This window comes from Amphibalanus amphitrite, unplaced genomic scaffold, assembly GCF_019059575.1.
Source record: "Amphibalanus amphitrite isolate SeventyFive unplaced genomic scaffold, NRLGWU_Aamphi_draft 000008F_arrow, whole genome shotgun sequence".
Classification (NCBI taxonomy): Eukaryota; Metazoa; Arthropoda; class Thecostraca; order Balanomorpha; family Balanidae; genus Amphibalanus; species Amphibalanus amphitrite.
Window position 1 is genome coordinate 1,485,430 of NW_024881504.1, and position 24,828 is coordinate 1,510,257.

Sequence of the window (24,828 nt, forward strand, 5' to 3'; positions counted from 1 at the left end):
TGTGGATTTTTTGGCAAATATATAAGAAAATGCTTTTTTGATTTTTGGGGGTAAAACCTTTAAATTTAAAAAATCCGAGATAGCTGTTTTGTAGCCCTATCAATCCTACACCTTTTACATCTGGATCATTTTTTTGTATCTTCAAAGCTGTAGGCCTGACAGTTCTTCTCGCGAAGGTCTTTTTTCGGTCGAAAATGGCAGAACATGACGTCATTTTGACGTCATTTGTGGCCAACGTATCATAGCCTCTGGAAAATTATTTGGTCATAATGTGTAAAATTGATGCCCGGAGAGGTCTTGAAAGTTTGGTGGCGATATCTCTAGCCGTTTAGGAGATATCGACGGAAAAGGACAGGGGGAGGGCAGTTTCGGCCCCCTACGGGGCGCGGCCTAAGTGGTGTAAAACCAGACGATTTTTACGCTTGTAAAGCAAAAAAAGAAAAATGTACACTCACCACGGTGTTCAGGGAAGTACTGGGAACAATATAGATATAATTTAAAGCTAGTACGATGCAAACTGTTGGTTCCCTAGAGCAGGCGCGCACACAGGATTTTTGAATGGGGGGGCACGACCTTCGAACTGGGCCCCCATGCCGAAGGCCCCCCCCCAAAAAAGTACGGCCCACGGGGTTATACCTATTTCGGCTGGTTTGAAGCTTGAGCAGTTGGTTTGTCAATGCATGGTAAAACAATCATTTCGGTACCAGCTTAATTTCAAAACATTAATATTTTTACGCTATAACCTAACATGTTTTTTTTCTCTCAAATGCGACTCAGAGCCGGTATATATACCTAATCATCCAATTTATTACGTAAAACATTTCATTAATAAACATTTTTGCAAGTCCCTCAGAAATCAGCCCCGGGCAGCGACTGACTGCCGGCCGGCCGACCGGCCCCGGGTTGCTAGAAGCATGGGCATTGGGCCGGTCACTGTTTGGCCCGGATGTGTAGGAGCGGGAGCAGCACTCTTTTTTCACGAATATTCGCATATTTTTTAGGCACATCGACATGAAATATAATTATATCTGATACGATGCGGGATCAGAGACTAGAGATCCAGCTTATAACTTATTTATTAACTTATATTTAACCCATTAGAGCCGAAAACTTTTTTTGTCGACTTTCACTGCGATTTTAACATATGTTTGTCAGGATAACCGTTAAGACAGCCCATATTCAGCCCAGATTCAGCCCGGATTCAGCCCAGATTCGGGACACCTCCGATCAAACTGAAACTCGCACACAATGTAGGCCATGACATGCCTAATCCACAGTCTAAGTCATTCGGCGGCACTCCCAGCCGTTTGACCTACAGAGGTCAGCAAAGGTCACGTGGCCCAAATTTGCACAGCAGATTGTGGCCCACCCAGTAGAGCTAGAGCGCTAAAAATGGCATCAATCGACTCGCCAGCATCTAATCTTACTTTCCAAACACTCATTTGACCTCGCAAGGTCATGCGATGACCTAAGGTCATTTGTGGGCTATGTCGAAAATACCCTTGCACAGCAGTTTTCGAGTAGAGGGATTGAATGAATTCCAAATCAAAGCACATCATCGGGTAGCCCATAGGCCGTAGTAACTTTTGAATTGATTGGAATCGAAAATTGATTGGAATGTAAACAAGAATTGTCAAGGTTGTCTAAAAACAATATGGCGGCTGCTGATTTTCGGTCGCTAAATGACTGCTACGCGCGAAAAAGTTCAACCGGTCAGATTTTTTTTTCGGTCGTCGCGTAAACATCGTTTGGGCTGAATGCCTCCATAATATTGGCCGAGTGCACAGTCGATGTGTGGGTCATTCGGCCGATATAAACACTTGCGCGAGAAAATCGCCGCTGTAACGACCGAATGAACCGGCCGAATGGATAGTGTGCGGTGGCCTTAAAACTCGGCTGTGATTATCTCCCTTATGAAGTGCTACGGAACGCTGTCTTTAACGGCACGAAACAACGTCTTCTGAGCCATGCAAATGCTTTAATCGTAATCTTTGATGAATTTACTGTCGGCTAATGTGCGTTGTTTTCCAATTTTCGGGAAAAATGTCTTTGAGGTTTCGCGAAGCTAGACCGGCCGGATCGCCTACGATGCAGCGGAGCGAGAGTTAAGACATTTGCGAAAAAACCATAGAAGTGGGGTGTTCAACTCCCCAGCAGGGCTATGAGGACGTCATAAGATTCATCTGATCTTTGTTTAGACCAATTGCGTGCAAACGGTTCACGAAGAAAAGGCAGGAACTGTTTTGTGTTTGACGTTCGTGCTGCAGGTAATGTGATTCCAAAAAGTAGCCCAGAAGTGAGACTACAAGTCTAACCTGGATGAAGTTGTTCCTCTTCTCCTCGTTCCAAAAGGTCGGATGGTTAGCCACGTACTTGCTTGATGGTCTATCTTTTGGTAGTAGCCGTATCATTTCTGCGATCAGCGTCTTTGCTGAACCCTCTTGGAAAGCTTCTAGGCTGAAAAAGTAATTGAAATAATTCAATCCTTGCGCTGAAAAGGGGACAGCGAGATCCCCTCTTTTTTACGCATAACTCGCAAAAGGTGGTCGATCGCGATAGAAGTTTTAGTAGGTACTCTCGATTAACCCTCGCCCGCACATCGTAGCGTTGTCAGCGCGGCCACCGGCTGGGCGCCTTTCGTAATAACGGAACACCCGGGCCGCACGCACAGCCGTTCCGTAATTGGGGGATGTAGTGATGGCAATGAAAATAAAAGACGTAATGGCGAATAAAGTGGTACCAATCGAGTTGAAATAACATCAACAGAGTCCTAAAAACATTTTTTACAATATTGTCTTTCAATATTTCCAATATTCATCGCAAATGTCATATTTTCTGAGGATTTCCTTCCACCGTTGTGACACCTTCAGCACTATGGGCGCCATTGCTTCTTTGATCTTTAAATTAAGTACGCCTTGGAAAGGTCTTGGAGAGTCCTATCGAATGTCACCTCGCGGGGGACTTGGTAGGGATCATTGGCTCTTAACCCGCGCCCTGCTGGGGGGGGGGGGTGTTTGAACACCCCCCCTTGTGGTTTTTCGCGGATATCTCAAAAACGGCGGCGCGGAGCGCCGCTGTTTTTGGTACACCTTATCTTACATCAATTCTACACATGTTGTGAAAATTTCAGACCAAGGTCATTCAAGGTCAGGTCACCAGGTCACTTGAAGTGACCTCACCTCATAAAAAGTTTCAATGTCTGTCATAGCTACACCGAGTGACCGATCGCTTTGAAACTTTCATCGATTGCTAAGAGCAATAGCATGTACAAAATGTATATCTCAGAATTTTGATATCGATGACCTAAGGTCAGGTCAATTTTGCGACCTCCCCATTATAAGTCAATGGGAGAAAATTGAAATGCGCCTCTTTTGGACAAAAGACATTATAAACACTCCCAAACACCGAATTACAAGTGACTTAGACACACTGAACATGAAAATGGCGTCCGTGACCCTTGTTTATGCCCTGAGGTCATCTTAGGTCACGAATGGTATCTAACAGTTTTTCGCAAATAACTTTTGATAGAGGCATGCTAGAGCGATGAAAACGCCTTAGATGTGTTCAGCACGACGATACGGATCGACTGATATGCAACATGACCCTTTCCGGTCAGGTCATGACCTTGACCTGAGGTCAAATTTTCAAGTTGACCTTTCAAGGTCAACTTATAGTTCATTCGATGCGTCTTGACGAGAGGAACACAATGCCGGTAAAAGTAAGCTCGTACAAGGCTTGGGTCAAAAGTTATTGCAGAAAAACTGTTTCCGAAAAAATCGGCTATTTTTGCAATTTTTGCCCCCTGCAGGCAAAACCGTTGACGTTAGGTCAAATCTGAGAGAATTACTCAGAAAGGGCTTTAGTAGGGCTATCGAATGCGCTTTTCCGCGGCGCTGTAGCTCTATTGGTTCTCGAGTTATGCGTTGGCTTCTTGGAAATTTTCGACATTCGACCTGGAAATCGGCGAAATTTTGCCTTCAATGACCTCTGGTGACCTGACCTTTGACCTGACCAAAAAATTGACCGAAGTGATTTCGTCATTATTTTTGACGCTCTTTCGAACGCCGCCTTCCGCGTATCGCTACGTGGCCCAGGAGCCGAGTTACAAGGGGGGGTGTTCAAACACCCCCCCCCCCAGCAGGGCGTGGAAATCCAGGACCCCCAGCCGGGCGCGGGTTAAGATATCGGTGGTAAACGCGTTCGGTCATATTAACCCGCGCCCCACTGGGGGGGGGCTATTTATAGCCCCCCCTCTCGTTTTTCTGGAATATCTTCTCAACCGCTGGACGTATCAACACGAAACTTTCAGTACCTTCGCCTGCATCAATTTGACACCTTGTATCAAAACGAAAACTTTCTAGCTCCCATAGGTCGGCTGGAAATGACGTCAGAGTGACGTCATGTTCGGCCGATTTTGATGCAAAACATTGAACTACGGCAATCGCTCTCAAGAGCTCAGTTTTAAAGATAGATCCAAGTTCTTTGCATGAGAGGACTCAGAATAAACAGGGCTATCAAACTACTATCTCGGATTTTTAGAATTTTGAAATTTTCGAAAATTATACATATAAACTATAAAAAGTTATATTTTTGATATTTTTTCAAAAAAGTTTTTGTTTTTTTTCGAAAAAAAACCGGAAAATATGTGATAGATCACATACAGGTGACCTACTCTACGAAGTTCTGGACCGATATCTTTAAAAATAGCCAAGTTATACGCTATATAGTAAAAATATCCGTCATTATCAAATTTTCAAATCAATTTTTCGGTACGTTTTTGACATCGTACACCAAAATAAATAGCACGATCGTGTCCCTGAGCTCAAACTGCATCTGATAGTTACTTTTTTGTTGAAAAATTTTATCTTCAAAATTTGACCTTTTTTGACCTGAAAATGATTTGACCTCAGCTTTTTTCAGCTGAAAATGGCCTGATATGACATAGAAGACACTGATTTCGAAATCTATGGCCTAAATGGACCATAAAACATGTGTCACGTGACCGATTAAATATAATATTTCCGTGACCTAGGATGACCTGGCCGTGACCTGAAAAATTCAAAGAACAAGTTTGGTACCCTCAGGGTATCTTAGGCATGTCTTCATTAGTGTGTAAACCAAAAATGAGCCTGATCCGACTTTTGAGCCGGCGGCCAGAGCCCAAATAGTTAACAAGCCAAAATGTCGATAATTTTTACTTTGACCTGACCTGTGACGTCATCGGTGACCTCGAGGTCAATAAAATTAGGTTTCGCTCGACAGTTTTTCCAGGGCTATCAGACGCCGTTTGAATTTTGACAATCGGCCCAGTAGTTTCGGAGTTAGGAGGGGGCTATAAATAGCCCCCCCCCCAGTAGGGCGCGTTATAAAAAGACCCCAGTGGGGCGCGGGTTAATACCCGAACACGCAAAAACTCCGTCGCCGATGAGATTTGAACCATGATCTTCCTCTCATTTCCAGTCGGAAGTTTTTTTACCCCCAAGGTACCAGTTGGGTATTTGTCGAATGATGCCGAAACAAGCACCAGTAGTTTTAGAATTGATAGCTCTATCAGTATAGCTTGAAGGTGGCGTACCCACTGATATAATGTAAGACGAGGAAGCCAGCAAAGTCCCAAATCATAGAATTTCACCACCAACCCAATGCTAAAGAGATCCGACTTTGGGTGCTTCTACCCCCCAGGTACCACCTCAGTTTTTAAGAAATGCACGATTAGCCGACTGATATTGATAGAGCTTGAAACAAGGAACGTTTTGAGGCTGAAGGTGGCGGTACACATTGCGCCAGTTTTATTTGGGTTCAACTAAACTTCAATTTTGTACGTTTTTTCAATGGAAAAAGGGTAACGCCAGAACATACCAAAAAAGTCCGTGGCCACGCTGACAACGCTACGTGCCATTTTCCCATCCTAGAACGCACAAGGGGGGGGGGGGTGGTTGCCACCCCCCGCGCCATTTCGTTCCTGTTGGAGATAGAGCTCAGCGGTAGGACCAAAAAGATTCTTTGGGAAGAAACGAATCCAATGATACCCAGTTTTACCTTCTCAGGTCAGTCATTGACCTTCCAGGTCAGGTCAAACTAAAAAATGTTGCTGTTTTGGGTCACCGTTGGATATCAAGTGCGCTGCTTATCAAATACCGATGACGATGCTGTTTTCTGGTGCCAAGCCAGCTAGAACCTCTTTGTCACACTACCCGACCAGAATTTTGCTGCTGAGGTCATTTCAGGTCAAGTTAGGTCAAGGTCAATTATATGTGTTTGTATGTCTGTGTGTGTCTGTGTGTATACTGATGTGTGCACCGATTGTTTTTGGGTCCATATTACATGAAATCATGATCTGAGAAGATTTTACCAAAAATGCAGTCAAAAAACTTTACAAAAAGTAAATTCAGCTTGCCTAAAACGCAATTATCTTAGATGACCTAGGTTGACCTTGACCGTGACCTTGACCCCTGTACATCGTCGAACAACATGTTCCATGATAGGTGGGAGGTAAGACTGGCAAAAATGCCGAAATCAGGGTGTCAAAAGCTCACAAGGCCCATGGCAAACGCAAGATGTTGAGAATTGGCCATTTGGGTCATGACATGACCTGAAAAACAAGGTCATATCTCCGAAACCAAAAAATAACAGAAACTTGAAATTTTCAGTGGACATCAAAAAGGATAGAGGAGCAGCTATACGAAAAATCAGTCTTCTAGCTCTAAAAATGTTGAGTGCAGAGCAGAAAGACTACCTGGGGGGGGGGTGGCAACCCCCCCCCCCCATGTGCGGGCGAGGGTTAAATTGAAATAGAAAATTAAGAAAACTTCCCCCTCTCCGAAACTCCCCCGTATCCCTGTAACCTAATGGGGGGGGGGGGGTCGAGCGTACCGACACCCTCGGTTTTGGCGAATAACTCGAGTAAAAATTGGCCGATCGCAACGAAACTTCCAGTACACTCGCGTTAATCTGCGCCCTGGTAAGGCCTGACGTGGTGGTGGTGGTGGGGGGGGGGGGCTATTTTGTGCCCACCCTCGTATCTCCGAAAATATTGAACGGATCCGCAAAAATCAAACGGTGTTCGAAAGCTCTGTCAAATTTGTCGGGTGAACTTCAATTTCATTGACCTCCGGGTCAGCGATGATGTCACAGGTCAGATACCGCGCACCGACGGGGGTCCGCGCCAACTTAGAACTGTCGCGGGAGCCGATCACACTCAGACTCGATACTTCACTGTATTATCGGTAGAGGCCAAAACAAGAATAATAGAGCCAACCGCTCGTCACCACCGTCTGTCCGCCTCTCCCGGGTCGCCGCCCGCCCAGCCAGGGCCAGCCGCTGACCCCGCCCCAGGGCCACGCGACAGGGGCGGCGCCAGGCGCGGCCAGTCGGGGAGGCGCCACGGGCGGCGCCAGGCACGCCACAACGGGCGGTCACAGCCGCCCGTAACACCCTTCCCCCTCATGGAAACAATCATACATTGAACAATACGACACTTACGACACGCTATTTACATTACAAATATGTACACAATCACAGCTATCACCGCCTCCACCACATTTATAGTCCCGCCTGAAACCTTTCAGGCGGTCGCGACACTCGTCCTGATCTGGTCACGTATGGCACTGGCGGCAACACTCCGCTCTGAGCGACACCCTCATCACTGTGACACGGGCCAGCTCTCCCGAATAAATGCACTAGCGGCACCTCGAGTAGAACGTCGTGCTCGTTGTCATAGTCACTCATCGTGTCGACACCTACCGCCTCACCGCGTTCGACTGGACCACTTGAATCAGGAACCGGCTCCAAGTCCGCCCGACGAGGGATGAACTCCTTGAGGTCGTTGTGTGATGCCCCCAGGAAGTATAAATAGTATAATTCTGTTCCTCTTGAACAGCCGAGTCAAATGATATGCGACATTAACCCGCGCCGGGCCGGGGGGGGGGGTGTTTGAACACCCCCCCTGCGGTTTTTCGCAGATATCTCAAAAACGGCGGCGCGGAGCGCCGCCGTTTTTGGCACACCTGTTTGTGCATCTTTTCCGCACATGTTGTAAAAATTTCAGACCCAGGTCGCCTTAGGTCAGGTCACCAGGTCACGCCAAGTGACCTCACCTCAGAAAAAATAAGAATGCTCGTCATAGCTACACCGATTGATCGATTGCCTTGAAACTTTCAGCGATTGATTAGAGCAACATTATCTATAAAATGTATATCTCGGAATTTTGATATCGGTGACCTAAGGTCAGGTCAATTTTGCGACCTCTCCATTATAAGTCAATGGGAGAAAATTGAAAAGCGCCTGTTTTGCACGAACGCTATTCTAGACACTCTCAAACATCGAGATGTAGATAAAATGGACACACTGAACCGGAAAATGGCAACTGTGACCCCTCGTTATGTCCCCGAGGTCATCTCAGGTCACGAACAGAATCTAACAGTTTTTCGCTAATAACTTCTGATAGAGACGTGCTAGAGCGCTGAAAACGCCTTAGATGTGTTCGGCTCGACGTTGCGGATCGACTGATATGCAACATGACCTTTTCCGGTCAGGTCATGACCTTGACCTGAGGTCAAATTTTCAAGTTGACCTTTCAAGGTCAAATTATAGTTCATTCGACGCGTCTCGACGAGAGGAACACGATGGTGGCAAAAGTAATGTCATGGCTCTTTTGAGTCAAAAGTTATTGCCAAAAAAAAAGTTTTTCGTAAAAACGGCTATTTTTGGAGTTTTTGCCCTCTGGAGGCTAAACCGTTGACCTGAGGTCAAATCTGAGAACATTATTCAGAAAGGTCTGTAAAAGAGCTATCGAATGCGCTTTTCCGCGGCGCTGTAGCTCTATCGGTTCCCGAGATAGCCGTTGGCAGTTTCCAAAATGTTGAAATAGTGAACATTTGACCTTTGGTGACCTCTGGTGACCTGACCTTTGACCTGACCCAAAAAATGACCGAAGTGTTTTCGTCCTTATTTTGGACGTTCTTTCGATTGCCGCTTACCGCGTGTCGCTACGTGGCCCAGGAGCCGAGTTAGAAGGGGGGGGGGGGTGTTCAGACACCCCCCGGCCCGGCGCGGAATCTCAGAGCACCGGCCCGGCGCGGGTTAAGCATTTCGACCATTATTAACCCTCGCCAGTACTGGTGTTTTTCCAGCCACGGACGTATAAGAGGGGTTGGTACGACCCCCCTTGCCGTTTCCCCCTGATCGAGCTAGAGCTTCGCGGAAAAAAACGAGCGTGTTGCCCGTGACGAGAGGAAGCCGATGATACCCAATTTTAGGGTCCTAGGTCATCGGTTAACCTTCCAGGTCAGGTCAATGACCCAAAAGTCGGGAAAATCGGGACCTGTTAGAACGTCGTAAAACGTGGCTGCTATGTTTTTTTTTCTCGGGGTGCTGATAACGAATATCATGTCAGTTAGGATCATAGATGATGCATTTACGCATTTAGGGTAGGTCGGGTCAGGTCAGGTCAGGTCAACCAGTAAGGGGTTTGCCCGATATTCGTAGCAGGTGGCAACCGCCTCTGACAGCTTCGTAATATGTTACGAAGGCACCAAAACTACTTCGTAAATGTTCAAACGGTTACTAAATTCGAATTCAGCTCCAAAAACTAGCCTAGAAACATGTAAAACTCGAAAAAGTGAACCGAGGTCATCAAAGGTCAATGACCTGACCTGACATTCCGGTGACCTTGACACCCAACCTAATGCATGGGAGCGCAACATCATATCTCATGTTTGAACGTTTGAAACCACGAAAAGACTGCTAACGCGCGGCTAATGCGAGCCGACATACGCCGAATCGCGATTCCGGCCAAGCATGGTCTCGAAAAGCATGTCACAGGTCAAAGGTCATTGGGGTCAGGGTCATGCAATTGTCAGGGTACGTGTAAAATTGATTAAATCGAGGGTACTAAAAGTTTCGTTGCGATCGGCCGCTTTTTACGTGAGTTATTTGCGAAAAACCGAGGGGGTTCGTTCGACCTCCATACGGACGAGGGTTAAAACCCGCGCCCCGTAGGGAAGCCGAAACGGCCCCTCCCTGTCCTTTTCGGTCGATATCTCGTAAACGGCTGGAGATATCGCCACCAAACTTTCAGGACCCCTCCGAGCATCAATTTCACACATTGTGACAAAAAATTTTCCAACGACTACGATAGGTTGGCCACAAATGACGTCAGAATGACGTCATGTTGTCATTTTCGACCGAAAAAAGACCTTCGCGAGAAGACCTGTCAGGCGTACAGCTTTGAAGATACAGAAAAATGATCAGAACATAAGAGGTGTAGAATTGACAGGGCTACAAAACTGCTATCTCGGATTTTTGAAATTTTTGAGTTTTGACCCCCAAAAATCAAAAAAGCATTTTTTGGATATACTAGCCAAAAAATCCAAAAAGTTTTTTGAGTTTCGAAAAAAACCGGAATATATGTGATAGTACCTACCATCTTCGATCTACATACCAAATTTCAGATCGATACCTTGTTTTTTTGACAAGTTATAGCGAAAAAACTGTTCAAAAATGATGACGTCAAATTTTCAAACTCAATTTTTGGCAATTCTAGACCTTGTAGAGCAAAACAAAGACCACCATTAGACTCCCCGTGACGAGCTGCATCGAATCGATGCCCAATTTATGCAAAAATATCAACTTTGAAATTTGACCTAATTTGACCTGACCTTGACCTGACCTTCACCAAAACGTGACCTAGGCTGGCCCCAAAGGCTGCCTAACCCACATAATCGCATTTGTCATGTAAAATTGACCATAAAACATGTATCACACGACACTTTCATATTGTGACCCCCGGTGACCTGACCTCGCTGTGACCTGACCTGGTATTAGTGACCTCAGATACCAAAGTATGTGTTGGCGAACAATGTACCATCGATGGTTTTCAATAAATTACCAATTTACTCGATTTCACATCACATTTCTTGAAATGCCTGTGAACAGTGAAAAACTTACCTTTGACCTGATCTGTGACGTCATCGGTTTGACCTAGGTCAATGAAATTTGATCACAAGGTAGTTCCCGGGTGGGGCTATCAAACACCGTTTGAATTTTGAAAATCGGCCGGTAAATTTCCAAGATCTTAGGGGGGGGGCCGAAACGGCCCCTCCCTACGGGTGGTAGGGTCCGCCGGTAGCCCTACGGGGCGCGGGTTAAGACTCCCAGCCAGCAATTCGGTTGGGGAAACTTTTCCCCAAACTTTCCCCGGGAAAGTGCGGGGGCAGTGTTGGGGAAAGCTTGGGGAGAACGTATAATTCCCATATTGGATCGGGGGACGGTCCGTGTTCCCCATCCATTCCCCGACTGTATCGGTAATATGTTCAAAAGACATGGGGAAATCATACCGATCCCCGTACGGGGAAAGAGCAGCATTCCCCAATCAAACCCCACTGTTGGGGTTCGGTCTGGTAAAAGATCAGACTCCCCGTACGGGGAAGGGTGCGTTATCCCCGACCCATTTTCAAGAACAGTTTGATTGGGGAAAAGTAAAACTGTTGAAATTCCCCGTCCGGAATTTAAAACTTAATCCCCAGACGAATCCCAACCGCCAGTAGGACGTCTTGAGATCGACTTCCAGCATGTAATTCCACAAGTATTCAATAAAGAAATATTGCATCTTGGGAATGCTAAAAGTAGTTTTAGGAGCAGTTCTAGAGCTATAGGCTCATGCATCGATTGAAGGGAGATAAACTAAAAATATAACGATATAACGATTTTTATAACGATATAACGATATAACGATATAACGATTTTTTATAATCGTTTTCATGACATTTGATCTGGCGAATGCATCAAACTTGACCAAATTTGCACCAAATGTCTTTTTCATATCTTCATATCATATACCTATTTATTTTAGTGTTTTAACACGCGCAGTGGAAGGGTTGCGAGTACTACGCCCAGTGGAAGGGGGGGGCGGATGGCGCCCCCCCCCCTAAGATCTCAGCTCCCACTGGAGCTAGAAAGACGGAATTGGAGCGTAGGTGGGGGCCCTGGGGAACTCTGTTGTGTGTGAATTTCATGACCCTAGGTCAATATCTTCAAGGTCAAATAAGGTCAAATATGGTCAAATCTGCAATATGAGTGACTTTTTGCGTTTACACGCCGATAACTCAACAAGTTATCGGCCGATTTTCTTTTTTCTTTCAATATACGAAAGAATAGACATTTGTGAGTATATACGAGTATGGTGAATTTCTAGTTAATCCAACAATAAATATGGCAGTGGGTAGCCTGCTAAGCGTAAAATGTCGCCGGCTGAAGCGGGATCGGCCGACGCGGGAAAGGCGGCAATCAAAGTTTTGTGTTTACACACTCATAACTCAAGTTGTTACCGGCCCATTTTCAAAATTCTTTGACCATAAGATTGCCTGTACATTTTTTTGTCTTCTCACAAAATTTGACGCGAATCGAATATAATCAACGGTAAGGAGCGCGATGTAAAGCCGGAACCGTCCCGCCCCGGCACAGTCTACAATTCAGGCGGCGCGTAACGGCTAGCGCCGGCCGCCGCTGACCCAAAATTTTGATTTTCCCGTAAAAAATTTTCCTATAGGGAAAAAGTGAAATTTTCCTGCAGGGCTCTGTCTGGGTAAACGAGAGCTTTCGATTGATACCCATTTTTACCATAGCACCACTTTTTTGTCCGTACAAAGGCGATTTTACGGATATTTTACGAGTCTAGGGGGCTTTACGGGCCTTAAACGTCAATGCAACGGGGACCGTTTTGGGGAAAGTTTCTCGTCTGGTGGTGGGGCGCCTGTGTGCCGAATTTGAACGAAATCGGGGGGACCCCCCATTGACCAAAAATTTTGATTTTCCCGTAAAAACTTTCCTATGGGGAAAAAGTGAAATTTTCCTGCAGGGCTGTGTCTGGGTTAACCAGAGCTTTCGATTGGTGTGGTTTTTAACCCGTTTGTGACGTCATTTCTAGGGGAAAACGGGTCATAAAGGTTTCCCCCCACCGAGCATGATTTTCCCCCTACCGAATCTGTGCTGTGCTGAATCTGTGCTGAATCTGTGCCAACTTCCGTTACATGTGGAGTTAATTCGTAATTGCTCGCATGAGCAACCGAAGAGCGACTTCCAGGCGAAGCTGGTAAGCAGTTTACATGGGAGTGGGGGGTTAGCTTAGAGCTGTTGAACAACCTGTCCTTCAACCAAGTCTTAAGGCTGAGACACACTCTTTCTACAGCCACACTCTTTCTACATACTCTTTCTCTCTTTCTATCGCATCAACCGCTTACATTGATGTGCGAACGATTGACGCGATTGTAGGAAATAACATGCATTTGCGACTTGCGTTTGATTTTCGAGCATACGCTGACTTTATGGCAGCCTATGCCCGATTTTCAATTGATTTTAATTTACCCTGACTTTTTAGGCAGGGTAAATCAAAACTAGTGTATTTTGATAGGAAACGTCCAGATCCGAGCTCATACTGATTTTGGAGCAGGTCAGCTTAAATCCTGCATACCCTGCCTTGGAAAATTGTAACATTTTGCTAGTTCCTATTCTATCCACCAGGTGGCAACACAGAAAGAAACTTTTTCCCTGTTTATTGAAAGTATGGCAGCAGCATTACTTCATTTGGCTACAATTCGAGTGCGAAAAAAGACGCTACGTTTGTGGCGCAGCGTGTGAAGGGGTTGTTGGGCCGTATATACCTTGGTATATACTCAAGTGAGTTTTGTGGAGTGGGGGCGTCGTCGGTTGGATTGCGAATTGCGATAAGTTTTCTTTAAACCGTGGATGCGTGGATGTTCAGTTCATTATATGTAGAGTTCAGTGCGTGGATGTGATGGTGGCAACCTAGGCAGGGCTACCTAATACCTGCCTTGTCAGCTGGATTTTCAGTGTCAAATTCTTTGTAGAGTATCTCAGACCACATCTCAAGACTCAAGGCCAGTTTCCAAGCAGTGTCGATGTGCTTTGTGGTATTTTGATTCTGCCTTTTCTCCTAGGGAATGCTGTCATGAACATACCTATTACCAACCATTAGACTTACTAATTGATCGTGCTTTTGCAACATGAATGAGTATTCTTCCTTACATAGACCACAGTAGATACTTGACAATTCTAATTAACCAAATCTGTGAAAAGCTGAGGTCCATGTGTTACCCCTACACTTAGCAATGTAACTTCTACCACAAAATGTATTTTGCAGTGGCTAAGAATTGACTGAACTTGGACTGAAATGCCATTTCCCATTACTTTCCATCATAATTTACCAAATAACTTAATTTTTGGGTAAAGTAATAGCAAATATAATTTCGGTCAAATTTCGGTCAAATTTTGGCTTGGGATGTTATCGGTCGGTATGCGGTCGGAAATTTTTCCCAAATTTCGGTTTCGGTCGGTATCGGTCAGACATTTTTGGGAAAATGACACCACTATCAGTCATTGACCTTCCAGGTCAGGTCAAACTAAAAAATGTTGCTGTTTTGGGTCACCGCTGGTTATCAAGTGCGCTGCTTATCATATACCGATGACGATGCCGTTCTCTGGTGCCAAGCCAGCTAGAACCTCTTTGTCACACTACCCGACCAGGTTTTTGCTGCTGAGGTCATTTCAGGTCAAGTTAGGTCAAGGTCAATGATATGTCTTTGTATGTCTGTGTGTGTCTGTGTGTATACTGATGTGTGCACCAATTGTTTATGTATCCATATTACATGAAAATAATGATCTGAGAAGCTTTTACCAAAAATGCAGTCAAAAAAATTAACGAAAAGTAAATTCTGCTTGCCTAAAACGCAATTATTTTAGATGACCTAGGTTGACCTTGACCCTGACCTTGACACCTGTACATCGTCGAACAACATGTTCCATGATAGGTGGGAGGTAAGACTGGCAAAAAAGGTCGAAATCAAGGTGTCAAAAGCTCACAAGGCCCATAGCCAACGCAAGATGTTGAGAATTGGTCATTTGGGTCATAACATGACCTGATAAACCAGGAGGTCATATCTCCGAAACCAAATACCACAGAAACTTGAAATTTTGAGTGGACATCAAGAAAGGATAGAGGAGCAGCTATACGAAACATCAGCCTTATAGCTCTAAAAATGTTGAGTGCAGAGCAGAAAACTACCTGGGGGGGGGGGGGTGGCAACCATCCCCCCCCCCCAATGTGCGGGCGAGGGTTAAATAGCAAGATATGTACTAGGCAACTGACGACCTATCACTGATTTTCGATAAAATGCGTTTTACGCGCATTCCCTAGAAGACCCGTGAACGGCAAAATATGTTATCTTTGACCTGACCTGTGACGTCATCGGTGACCCCGAGGTCAATGAAATTGGATTTCCCTCGACAAATTTGACAGGGCTTTGGAAGTCGTTCGAATTTTGCGGATCCGTCCAGTAGTTTCGGAGATACGGGGTGGGGCCAAAATCCCCCTCCCCCACCGCGCGGAAGGTGGCCGGGAGGCCTCCGCTTGCCGGGTAAGTAACTAATGACCTGATATGAACTAGGACCTATTTTTTCGGTAGTTATGTGAAATAGATGTCCGAAGAGGTACTGAAAGCGGCGAGTCGAAATTTACGGCCACTTTTGAGTTAGCTGTGAAAAAACACGCGGGGCCCCTTGCCCCTCCCCCCGAAGTAGTCTCGGGTTAACATTGCAGTAACTTACCATGCCTCTGCATCTCGAATGTTCATCTTCATGTGTCGTGCAGTTTTGAAAAATGGATGTCTTCCTTTGGAGAGGACGTAGAAGAAGACCAAGCCGAGGGAAAACACGTCCGCCGCACCAGGCTGAAAAGCAAACATTCTAATAAATGGCTGGATGGATAAAACCCAGAAAAATATTAGCCGTATTCCATGCACCCCATGATATTGGCCAAGGAATCCTCATATTATGCATTGACTAAGAATTGCCTCTCCAACCATGGTCATATTCATTTCTGGACAGGTAGTCGACATTAGACGCGAAAATAGCTACCACTGAAATCACAGGCTACCTGCGTTTACGTTGAATTCGTTCTCAAGCAACGACGAGAGTATAGCAGTGAGCCATGATTAACGGGTATTACACTGAGAGCGCGACCCCTGGTAACCCCTTAGTGTCAGCTTTTACCAGGTGGGGATGGTAACTTTTACTAGTAGAAACTAAAGTGGTACCAGAGGGTCACTTTTAGTCTGACCCCTGGCATCGACCTGGTCAAACCCTACCCTTGTAAGTGTCGAGGGCTGGTATACCCCTGATAATTTTCTCTCTCAGTGTATGGGTACTTACAGTTTCCTGCTCGCCCGCAATCACCTCCGGAGCCATCCATCCCTGAGTGCCGACGGTACCAGACATTGTCCATTTGCTCGTTGTCAGGTCCTTGGATACGCCAAAGTCGGCGAGTTTAGCCACGGTTTCACCTCTCTTGTTCTTAACCAGCAAAATGTTCGATGGCTTGATGTCCCTATGAACTGAAGAAGAAACGTGCTGAGTTTGTTTTGGGCAATAATTTGTGACACAAAAGGCCCAGTTAGTAACTTAGCTATCCAGTAGCGGCCGGTCTACTAAGGCATAAACGGCAGTAAAAATCTACCAAATGGGACACACTGCAACACAACACTCTTTGTCCCATGTGATCCACACATGTTACGCTTAACCCGCGCGGGGCTGGGGGGTAAATTTTACCCCCCTCGCGAATTTTTGCAATATCTCAAAAACGGCGGCGTGCGCACCGCCAAACTTTCAGTACCTTTTCTTACATCAATTTGACACGTTCCCTGAAAATTTGAGCGAAATCCGTGGGAGAAATTGACGTTTTAGTGACGTCATGTTCGCCATTTTCGCCTCAAAAACGGCAAAATTACAAACGCCGCTAACATCTTCATTTTTAAAGGAAACAAGACGTAACAAAAAAGGTTATACGTATTTTAAAACTTTGTCTATCAAATGGCTATCTCAGTTTTTAAAAATTTTGGATTTTGGCCCAATGTTTTTCAAAAAACTGACTTTTTTGGGAAAATAATTATATAATCCAAAATTTTGAGTATATCGAAAAAACCGGAATATATGTCAGAGAAGTGGTCTATGTGCACCTACATACCAATTTTTAGAAGAATCGGTTCAAAAATGTGGGAGTTATTCAAGATTTTATGACGTCACGACACACACAAATTTTGAAAAATAAGTTTTTCGGAAGTTATAGATCTCGTACGAAAACAAAAATAGCACCCTTCGATTCGCCGTGAAAAACTGCATCTGATAGACACCTTTTTAGGCCCTAACAACCAACTTCAAAATGTGACCTCACTTGACCTGACCTTGACCTGACCTCGACCTATAATTTATCCAGAGGTGGTCCATATCACTTATTGAGTGTGCCTATTGAATTCTATGAGTAAAATGACCCATAAAACATGTGTCGCACATGCCCTTTTCTATATTTTGTTTTTGGTGACCTGACCTGACCTGACCTGACCTTGACCTTGACCTCTGAATGATATTGTATGCAACGAACATTGTCTTGGTAGCCTAAGAACACGTTTTGGGCAATCAGTCTCAGTCGATGACTCCATTCTTCGGCAACTACGGTGCAAGGCCGATACTGTAGAAACTTGCAATTTGTACCCTTGACCTGACCTTGACCTTGACCTCAAACTTTAAATTAAGTACATGTTTTTAGTTGTTCGTGATGAGATCTTTCGATTGGCGTTTGATTTTTCCAAATAGGACCATTAGTTCGGGAGATAACAGGGGGGGGGTAAAATTTACCCCCCCAGCCCCGCGCGTTCGGCTGGAGACCCCAGCCCCGCGCGCGTTAACCTTCCAGGCGGGGGGGGGGAATTTTTTTGCCCCCTTTAGTTTTTTCGACATATCTCGAGAACCGCTGCGCCGATCGTCACCAAACTTTCAGTACCCTCCCGGGAGCAGCTAGCGCGAAGGTGACCAAAATTTTTTTCCAAAGGCTATGATAGGTTGGACGCTAATGACGTCAGAGTGACGTCATTTCTGCCATTTTCGACCAAAAAAAGGTTTCGCGAGAAGAGCTGTCAGGCCTACAGCTTTAGAGATACAAAAAAATGCTTCAGCTATAAAAGGTGTAGAATTTGAAGAACTACAAAACTGCTATCTCGGATTTTTGATTTTTTTTTTGTATTTTGACCCCCAAAATTAAAAAAAAAATTGAATATAATAGCCAAAGAAATCCAAAAAGTTTTTTTTTTAATTTCGAAAAAACGAAGATATGTGATAGTCCATACCGCCTTCTATCTACATACTAAATTTGAGATCTATACCTCTTTTTTGGCCAAGTTATAGCGAAAAAATTGTTCAAAATTGATGACGTCAAATTTTCAAACTCAATTTTTTGCAATTCTAGACCTCATAGCGCAAAAAAAGAACACCATTAGACTCCCCGTGACGAGCTGCATCGAAGCATTACCCATTTTAAGCAAAAATATCAACTTTGAAATTTGACCTTTTTGACCTGACCTTGACCAGACCTCCACCAGAAAGTGACCTAAACCGTACCTGATGGTCTTATAACGAACACCATTGAGTTGGAAATGAAAAACTGGCCATACAACATGCATCGCACAACCTTAGTAAAGTTGGGTTCATGTGGTGACCCTTGGTGACCTTTGGTGACCTGACCTGTGACCTGACCTTGTATGACCAGTGACCTCTAATAGCAACATATTTACTAGACAACTGACGCCCTATTGCTGATTTTCGACAAAATGCGTTTTACTCAGTGTTATAGCGCTTTCCTTAGAAGCCCCATGAACGGTGAAACATTTTATCTTTGACCTGACCTGTGACGTCATCGGTGACCCCGAGGTCAATGAAATTTGGTTTCCCTTGACAAATTTGACAGGGCTATCGAAGCTGTTTGCATTTTCCGGATCCGTCCAGTTGTGTTGGAGATACGGGGGGGGGGGGCAAAAAAATGCCCACCCCCACCGCGCGGAAGGTGGCCGGGAGGCCCACCGCCTACCGAGTTAAAAGGACCCTCCACCTTAACACGCGCACCGACGGGGGGATGTTGATATCCGCCCCCCTGAGGTTTTTCGCGAATAGCGGGAAAACGGCGGCGTGTAGCGCCGCGAAATTTGGTACGACTATTTTCTCATCAATTTTACACATGGTGTGCAAGTTTGAACCTCCTAACTTTTAAGGTCAGGTCACCAGGTTACTTTGAATGACCCAATCTCAAGTCACTTTTTTGCAACTTTGTCGCCGTGCCAGAGCACACTGGTCGGAAACGGTTTAGCGAGAGACCAGCGGCATTTCCGTAAGTGGTTTTTGCTTGTTATTTCACAAGTAGTGGACCGAACTCAATGAAACTTAGTATACCTCTTCTGCTATATGAAAGCTGTCATTTGGGTGTCGAGCACTAAATATATGACGCAAAACTGTTAAGTTATGACGTCATAACTGAGTATATTACAGGATCTAGCTCTATTATTTGTAAACATAGGAAACTGGAAGCTGCTCTTCGGGCACCAGGAATGTATTCATGCACTCCTTGCAAGGTCCGGTACTTCACTTTTGCATTGTTGACTTTGCGTGACGTCATTGATGGCGTCACTAAGACCATTTTAGTTTTGCGTAAATAACCCTCGATCAAATTGAGCTAATGAATCGGGAAAACCGGCAGTGATTTCAGAAATACCTGTGTAATTGAATGCTATGCGATATGATCTTCGACAAACTTAACCTTGGGAGACTCTGAACTAGCCTTGACCCTAGATCAACACCTTTATCTGACTTTACCCGAACAAGAAGTAGGTATAGCATTAGACGAGCCTGAGCTAGACAAACACGATGTTGCAAAAAATCGCTGCACTGCGACAATTTTTGGCGGTGTTATCAAGGGCGCACACAAGGGGGGGGGCACACGGGCCCGTGCCCCCCCATTCGAGTTGGGGGGCCCAACTCGAAGGAAGGGGCCCATTTGAGGCGGCGGCGGCCGAAGGCCGCCTCAAATGGGCCTCTAACTAATCCTTAGACCACCGAAGACCGTGTACAACGGGCCCTAAAATGGCCTTAAAGGGCCCTCAGATGGTCTCAAAAGGCCCTCAGATGGCCTCGAAGGGCCCTCAGTTAGCGTCATAGGGCCCTCATCTGGTGTCAAAGGGCCCTTAGATGGTGTCAAAGGGCCCTCAGATGGCCTTAGGGAGCCCTCAGATGACCTCAAAGGACTCTCAGATGGCCTTAAAGGGCCCTCAGATAGCCTCAAAGGGCCCTCAGCTAACGTCAAACGGACGTCAGAAGGCCTTAAAGGGTGTCAAAGGTCCCTGAGCTGGCGTCATAGGGCCATGCCCTTGCGTCAAATGGCTCTCCGAAGGCTCTAAAGGGTCCTTAGCTGGTGACAGAGGGCCCCCAGCTGGTGCCAGATGGCCACCAGCTGGCGCCAAATGGCCATCAGAAGGCCTCAAACGGTCCTCAGTTGGCGTCAAGCGACCCTCAAAAAGTCTCAAGGGGCCCTAAGAAGACCTCAAGGGGCCCTCCGAAGGCCTTAAAGAGCGTCAAAGGGCCTTGAGCTAGCGTCAGAGGGCCCCCCAGCTAATGTCAGAGGGCCCTGAGCTAGCGTCAAACTTAAAGTGCCCTTAGCTGGTGTCAGAGGGCCCCAGTTGGTGTCAGAGGGTCATCCATTGGCGTCTAATGGCCATCAGAAGGCCCAAAAACGATCCTCAGCTGGCGTCCAACGGTCCTCAGCTGACGTCAAGAGACCCTCAAAAGGCCTCAAAGGCCCCTCGACTGCTCAAAGGGCCCTTAGAAGGCCTCAATGGGAACTCCAGAGACGTTAAACGGCCCTCAAAAAGCTTGAAAGGGCCCTCTGCTGATGGCAAAGGGCTCGCGCCTGAGTCAATAAGAGCCTTGTCAAAAAACGGAGCTAGAAACCTTGCCGGCCCTGGTTATCTGCGGGACTCCTACACTTACCTGAGTGGCCCCCGTTTACTGAGGGACCCTGGTTATTGATGGGGTCCCTGGTTACTTAAGGGGCGCCTGGTTACCAGAGGGGCCCATGGTCACCTGGTGGGCCCCTGATCAATTGAAAACCCCTGGTCATCTGAAACGCCCCTGATTACCTAAAGGGTCCCATCACTTGGATTCAGTGACATATCAAGGGAGCGAGGGGGTACGTGCCCGTTCTCGGGTTTAGGGTTCCTTCGAAACCGAGGGGCCCTGCGGCGCCAGTTGGTAGCAGAGGGTTCGCGCTGGCCGCACTTCAACTCGGAAGGACACCACAGGGCTTGTGAGGGGACGTTATTGGCTCCTATGTAGCCACAATTTTCTTCATAAAGGCCCAATGCCGGTTTCTGAGAGACCTCGCCGGCCGCTCAGGGCCCTAAGTAGTAACGGCCAACGAGGGATTGGCTGCTATGGCTCCACATCCGTCTATGATAGACACACGGTCCACACCAGTGTTTCTAAAGGCACCCACAACGGCAACTGCGAGGCCCCTCGCCCCACCTCCAAGGGACCCCCACCAGCGCATCTTAACGCTATTCCTGGCGGGCTCCGCCGGGACAAGAAACTGGCGGGGGTGCCGATTCGGCCCCCCCTTCAGATCTCAAAAACTACACATCGCAGCGACAAACGGTAAACGGCATCGGGTACGCACGGTCAAGATCTACCATTTTTACAAAGGTCATTTTCGGGTCAGGTCAAAGATGACGTCACAGGGGTCGAAAAAGTCAAAATGGCGGCGCTAGATATGGAGAGTTTTTTCTCGAATAACTTTCGAATTAGTCAAGATAGGAACAAACTAAGGGCATCATCGTGATCCTCTCGTCAATCCGCATCGAATGATATATATGTTGACCTCGAAAGGTCAAGGTCAAAGGTTGACCTCAGGTCACGTGACGTCGAGGTCATCATGTATATCATTCGATGCGTCTTGACGAGCTGAACACAATGAGACCATCCACGCGTCTGTATCTTGTTCCTGTACGGAGTTATTGGCCAAAAACCTTTGGTGACCTTTGATGGCGTCACATGACCTCACAGCTGCCCAACAGCAAAACAGACCTCAAGGTAGTGAAGGTTGATCGTATATGAAGTCATGTATGGTATATGGGGCCATTCCGACCCGTTTTAGTGGTAAAAACAGGGAGTTGATTTTTCCCCCATTGACTTATAATGGGGAGGTCGCGAAACTGACCTGACCTTAGGTCACCGATATCAAAATTCCGAGATAAACAAATTGCACATACTGGTACCCTAACTAAAGCCTGAATAGAAGAAATTGATCGGTCAAAAACTCTAGCTCTGGCGTGATTGCAAACTTTTCTGAGGTAGGGTCACCAAACCGCCTCTGGTGACCTGACCTGAGGTCAGATCAACTCAAAATTTTCAGACATGTTGCGTAAAAGCCTTTTAGGAAAAGTCAGAAAATTTGAGCTTCCTAGCTCAACGCGTTTGGGAGAAATAACCAAAAAACCTCAGGGGGGGGCTCCTGAGGCCCCCCCCCGCCAGGAATAGGGTTAAAGGGACTATCCCACCTTTAACATGGGGTTTGAGCTGAGATAGCCAAGTTTGAGGCGAGGTTCAGAAACCATCATCATCATCATCATCACTTCGTTTATTGATCAAGGCATGCAAAAATAAAGTTGAACAAATAGATAAGACATGATTGGCCAAATAAGACAAATAGAAGACAAATAGAAGACAAATAGATAAGACTCGTTGGCCGTTACTACTTAGGGACCTGAGCGGCCGGCGAGGTCTCTCAGAAACCGGCATTGGGCCTTTATGAAGAAAATTGTGGCTACCACTATCTATCTAGGTTGCAACCCCCGCGGCCTCTTGGTGTTGAAGAAATTCGTTCCCTTCATTTGAAAATGGGCCTTGTGCAAGGCCCTATCTTCAACATGGAGCGACCGTTAGTGTGACGTCACCTTGTTTTAGTCATTCTGATTTAAATGGGTTTGTTCGTTGAAAAATCGCTTAAAACTTGGTCTGAACTTTGTTGTGGTGCCTACAGAGTAAAAAGAATCAGCTTTATGACAGTAATGTGGCCTGGGGAAGGAGGTAATTTTGGGCTGTGACGTCACATATTTGAAAGTTTGTGTTTGGAATATGGGAAGCCTAAGATGTTTAATGAAAAATAAATGCCAGAACCGTGTTCCTGGTCATCCAATCTATAAAGTCGGGCACAATTTAACTGGTTTTAACAACATTTTAGAAGGTGGGATAGTCCCTTTAAGGGCCTACATCGGCGGCTCTGAAAGTCCCCACACCGACGCCTCTGAGGGACACGTACCAGTGACTCTGAGGGCCTCTTACCAGCCTCCGAGTGTCCTTGCCAGCCTATGACGGGCCACTTTCCACTTGCAGGCCATTTTGCAGGGCCACACACATGCCAATGATGGCCCCACCAGTGTCTCTAAGCCTTGAGACCCCGCAACGGCGCCTGTGAGGACCCAACACCAGCGCATCTGACGGCCTTTCACTGGCACCTCTGAACGCGCCACACACCGGTGACTCTGAGGAGCTCGCTCGCTTCGCTCGCTCGTAAAATACCATGTAAATTAGGCATTAGTGTACATTAGGCACACTCCTCGGGCATAAATGATACTTTTGCTTGCCAATTTTCCACATTTTCTCATGCAAAGACCGTTTTAAAGAGACCCGTCTGCCAGTGAGACTAGACCCACCGTGCCTCCCTCCTCCCATCGAAAGGTCCTGGGTACATCCTTGCCTGAGCTGACCCCGGGCGCCCGGGTGACTCGCGGGCCCGGGGTCAGGTGACCAGCAGGTGACCCCCTCTTGGGCGAATTTCTGGGTACGTGTCCGACATGCATCGTACATAGTCCTGTTGATTTGATTCATTGGTTAAGCATTAAATATAAGTTATAAGCTGGATCTCTAGTCTGTGATCCCGCATCGTATCAGATATAATGACATTTCATGTCGATGTGCCTAAAAAAATATGCGAATATACGTGAAAAAGGAGTGCTGCTCCCGCTCCTACACATCTGGGCCAAACAGTGACCGGCCCCTGCTTCTAGCCACCCGGGGCCGGTCGGCCGGCCGGCAGTCAGTCGCTGCCCGGGGCTGATTTCTGAGGGACCTGCAAAAATGTTTATTAATGAAATGTTTTACGTAATAAATTATATGATTAGGTATATGTACCGGCTCTGAGTCGCATTTGAGAAAAAAACAGCCTAGCGTAAAAATATATATGTTTTGAAAACTAAGCTGGTACCGAAATAATTGTTTTACCATGCATTGACAAACCAATTGCTCAAGCTTCAAACCAACCGAAATATAGCCCCGTGGGCCGCATTTTTTTGGGGGGGGCCCTTCGGCATGGGGGGCCCAGTTCGAAGGTCGTGCCCCCCCCCCCCATTCAAAAATCCTGTGTGCGCGCCTGGGTGTTATTGACTTTAACCGAGCCCGTGCTTTAAGGCAGTTGCCTGGCCTCATATGTCACTGGTTGACCTAAGATGGGTAGTACTCGTTGCTTCTCGTAGCGATGCATGCGCTCGTTTTTACTCCGAGGCTCTAGCTCAATCAAAGGCGAAACGGCGAGGGGGTTGTAAGTACCAACCCCCTAGGCCAATGTAGGAAACCAACCGATCCGGTGAGGGTTAAATAACTACCGTAATTTCGATCTAATGTAAAGAACTAAATCGTAGCAATTACGATAGGCTAATGCCACGTTACGCCTGTTTGTTCCCATTTCCGCTCTCTCATCTCTTTCCCTTTCTGACACACTCCCTTCCCTGCTTCCTACCCCCCCCCCTCTCTCTCTCTCTCTCTCTCTCTCTCTCTCTCTCTCTCTCTCTCTCTCTCTCTCTCTACGTCAATCTTTTCTTACCTTTATAAGAGGGGTGCTACGTCAATCTTTTCTTACCTTTATAAGAGGGGTATGGGTACTCACTA

The 24,828-nt window shown here is 46.3% G+C and overlaps 1 protein-coding gene across 1 annotated transcript in view; it reads right to left on the reverse strand.

Annotated features, from left to right (window-relative positions):
• The window catches only part of LOC122379543 (serine/threonine-protein kinase/endoribonuclease IRE1-like), a 343,804-nt gene that overhangs the window by 202,091 nt on the left and 116,885 nt on the right, over positions 1–24,828 (reverse strand). Inside the window, exons 6-8 of the mRNA XM_043361827.1 lie at positions 16,225–16,406; positions 15,622–15,743; positions 2,316–2,457 (exon numbers count right to left, since the gene is read on the reverse strand). Coding sequence (XP_043217762.1) covers positions 2,316–2,457; positions 15,622–15,743; positions 16,225–16,406 — 446 coding nt within the window. The remainder of the gene's footprint in view (positions 1–2,315; positions 2,458–15,621; positions 15,744–16,224; positions 16,407–24,828) is intronic.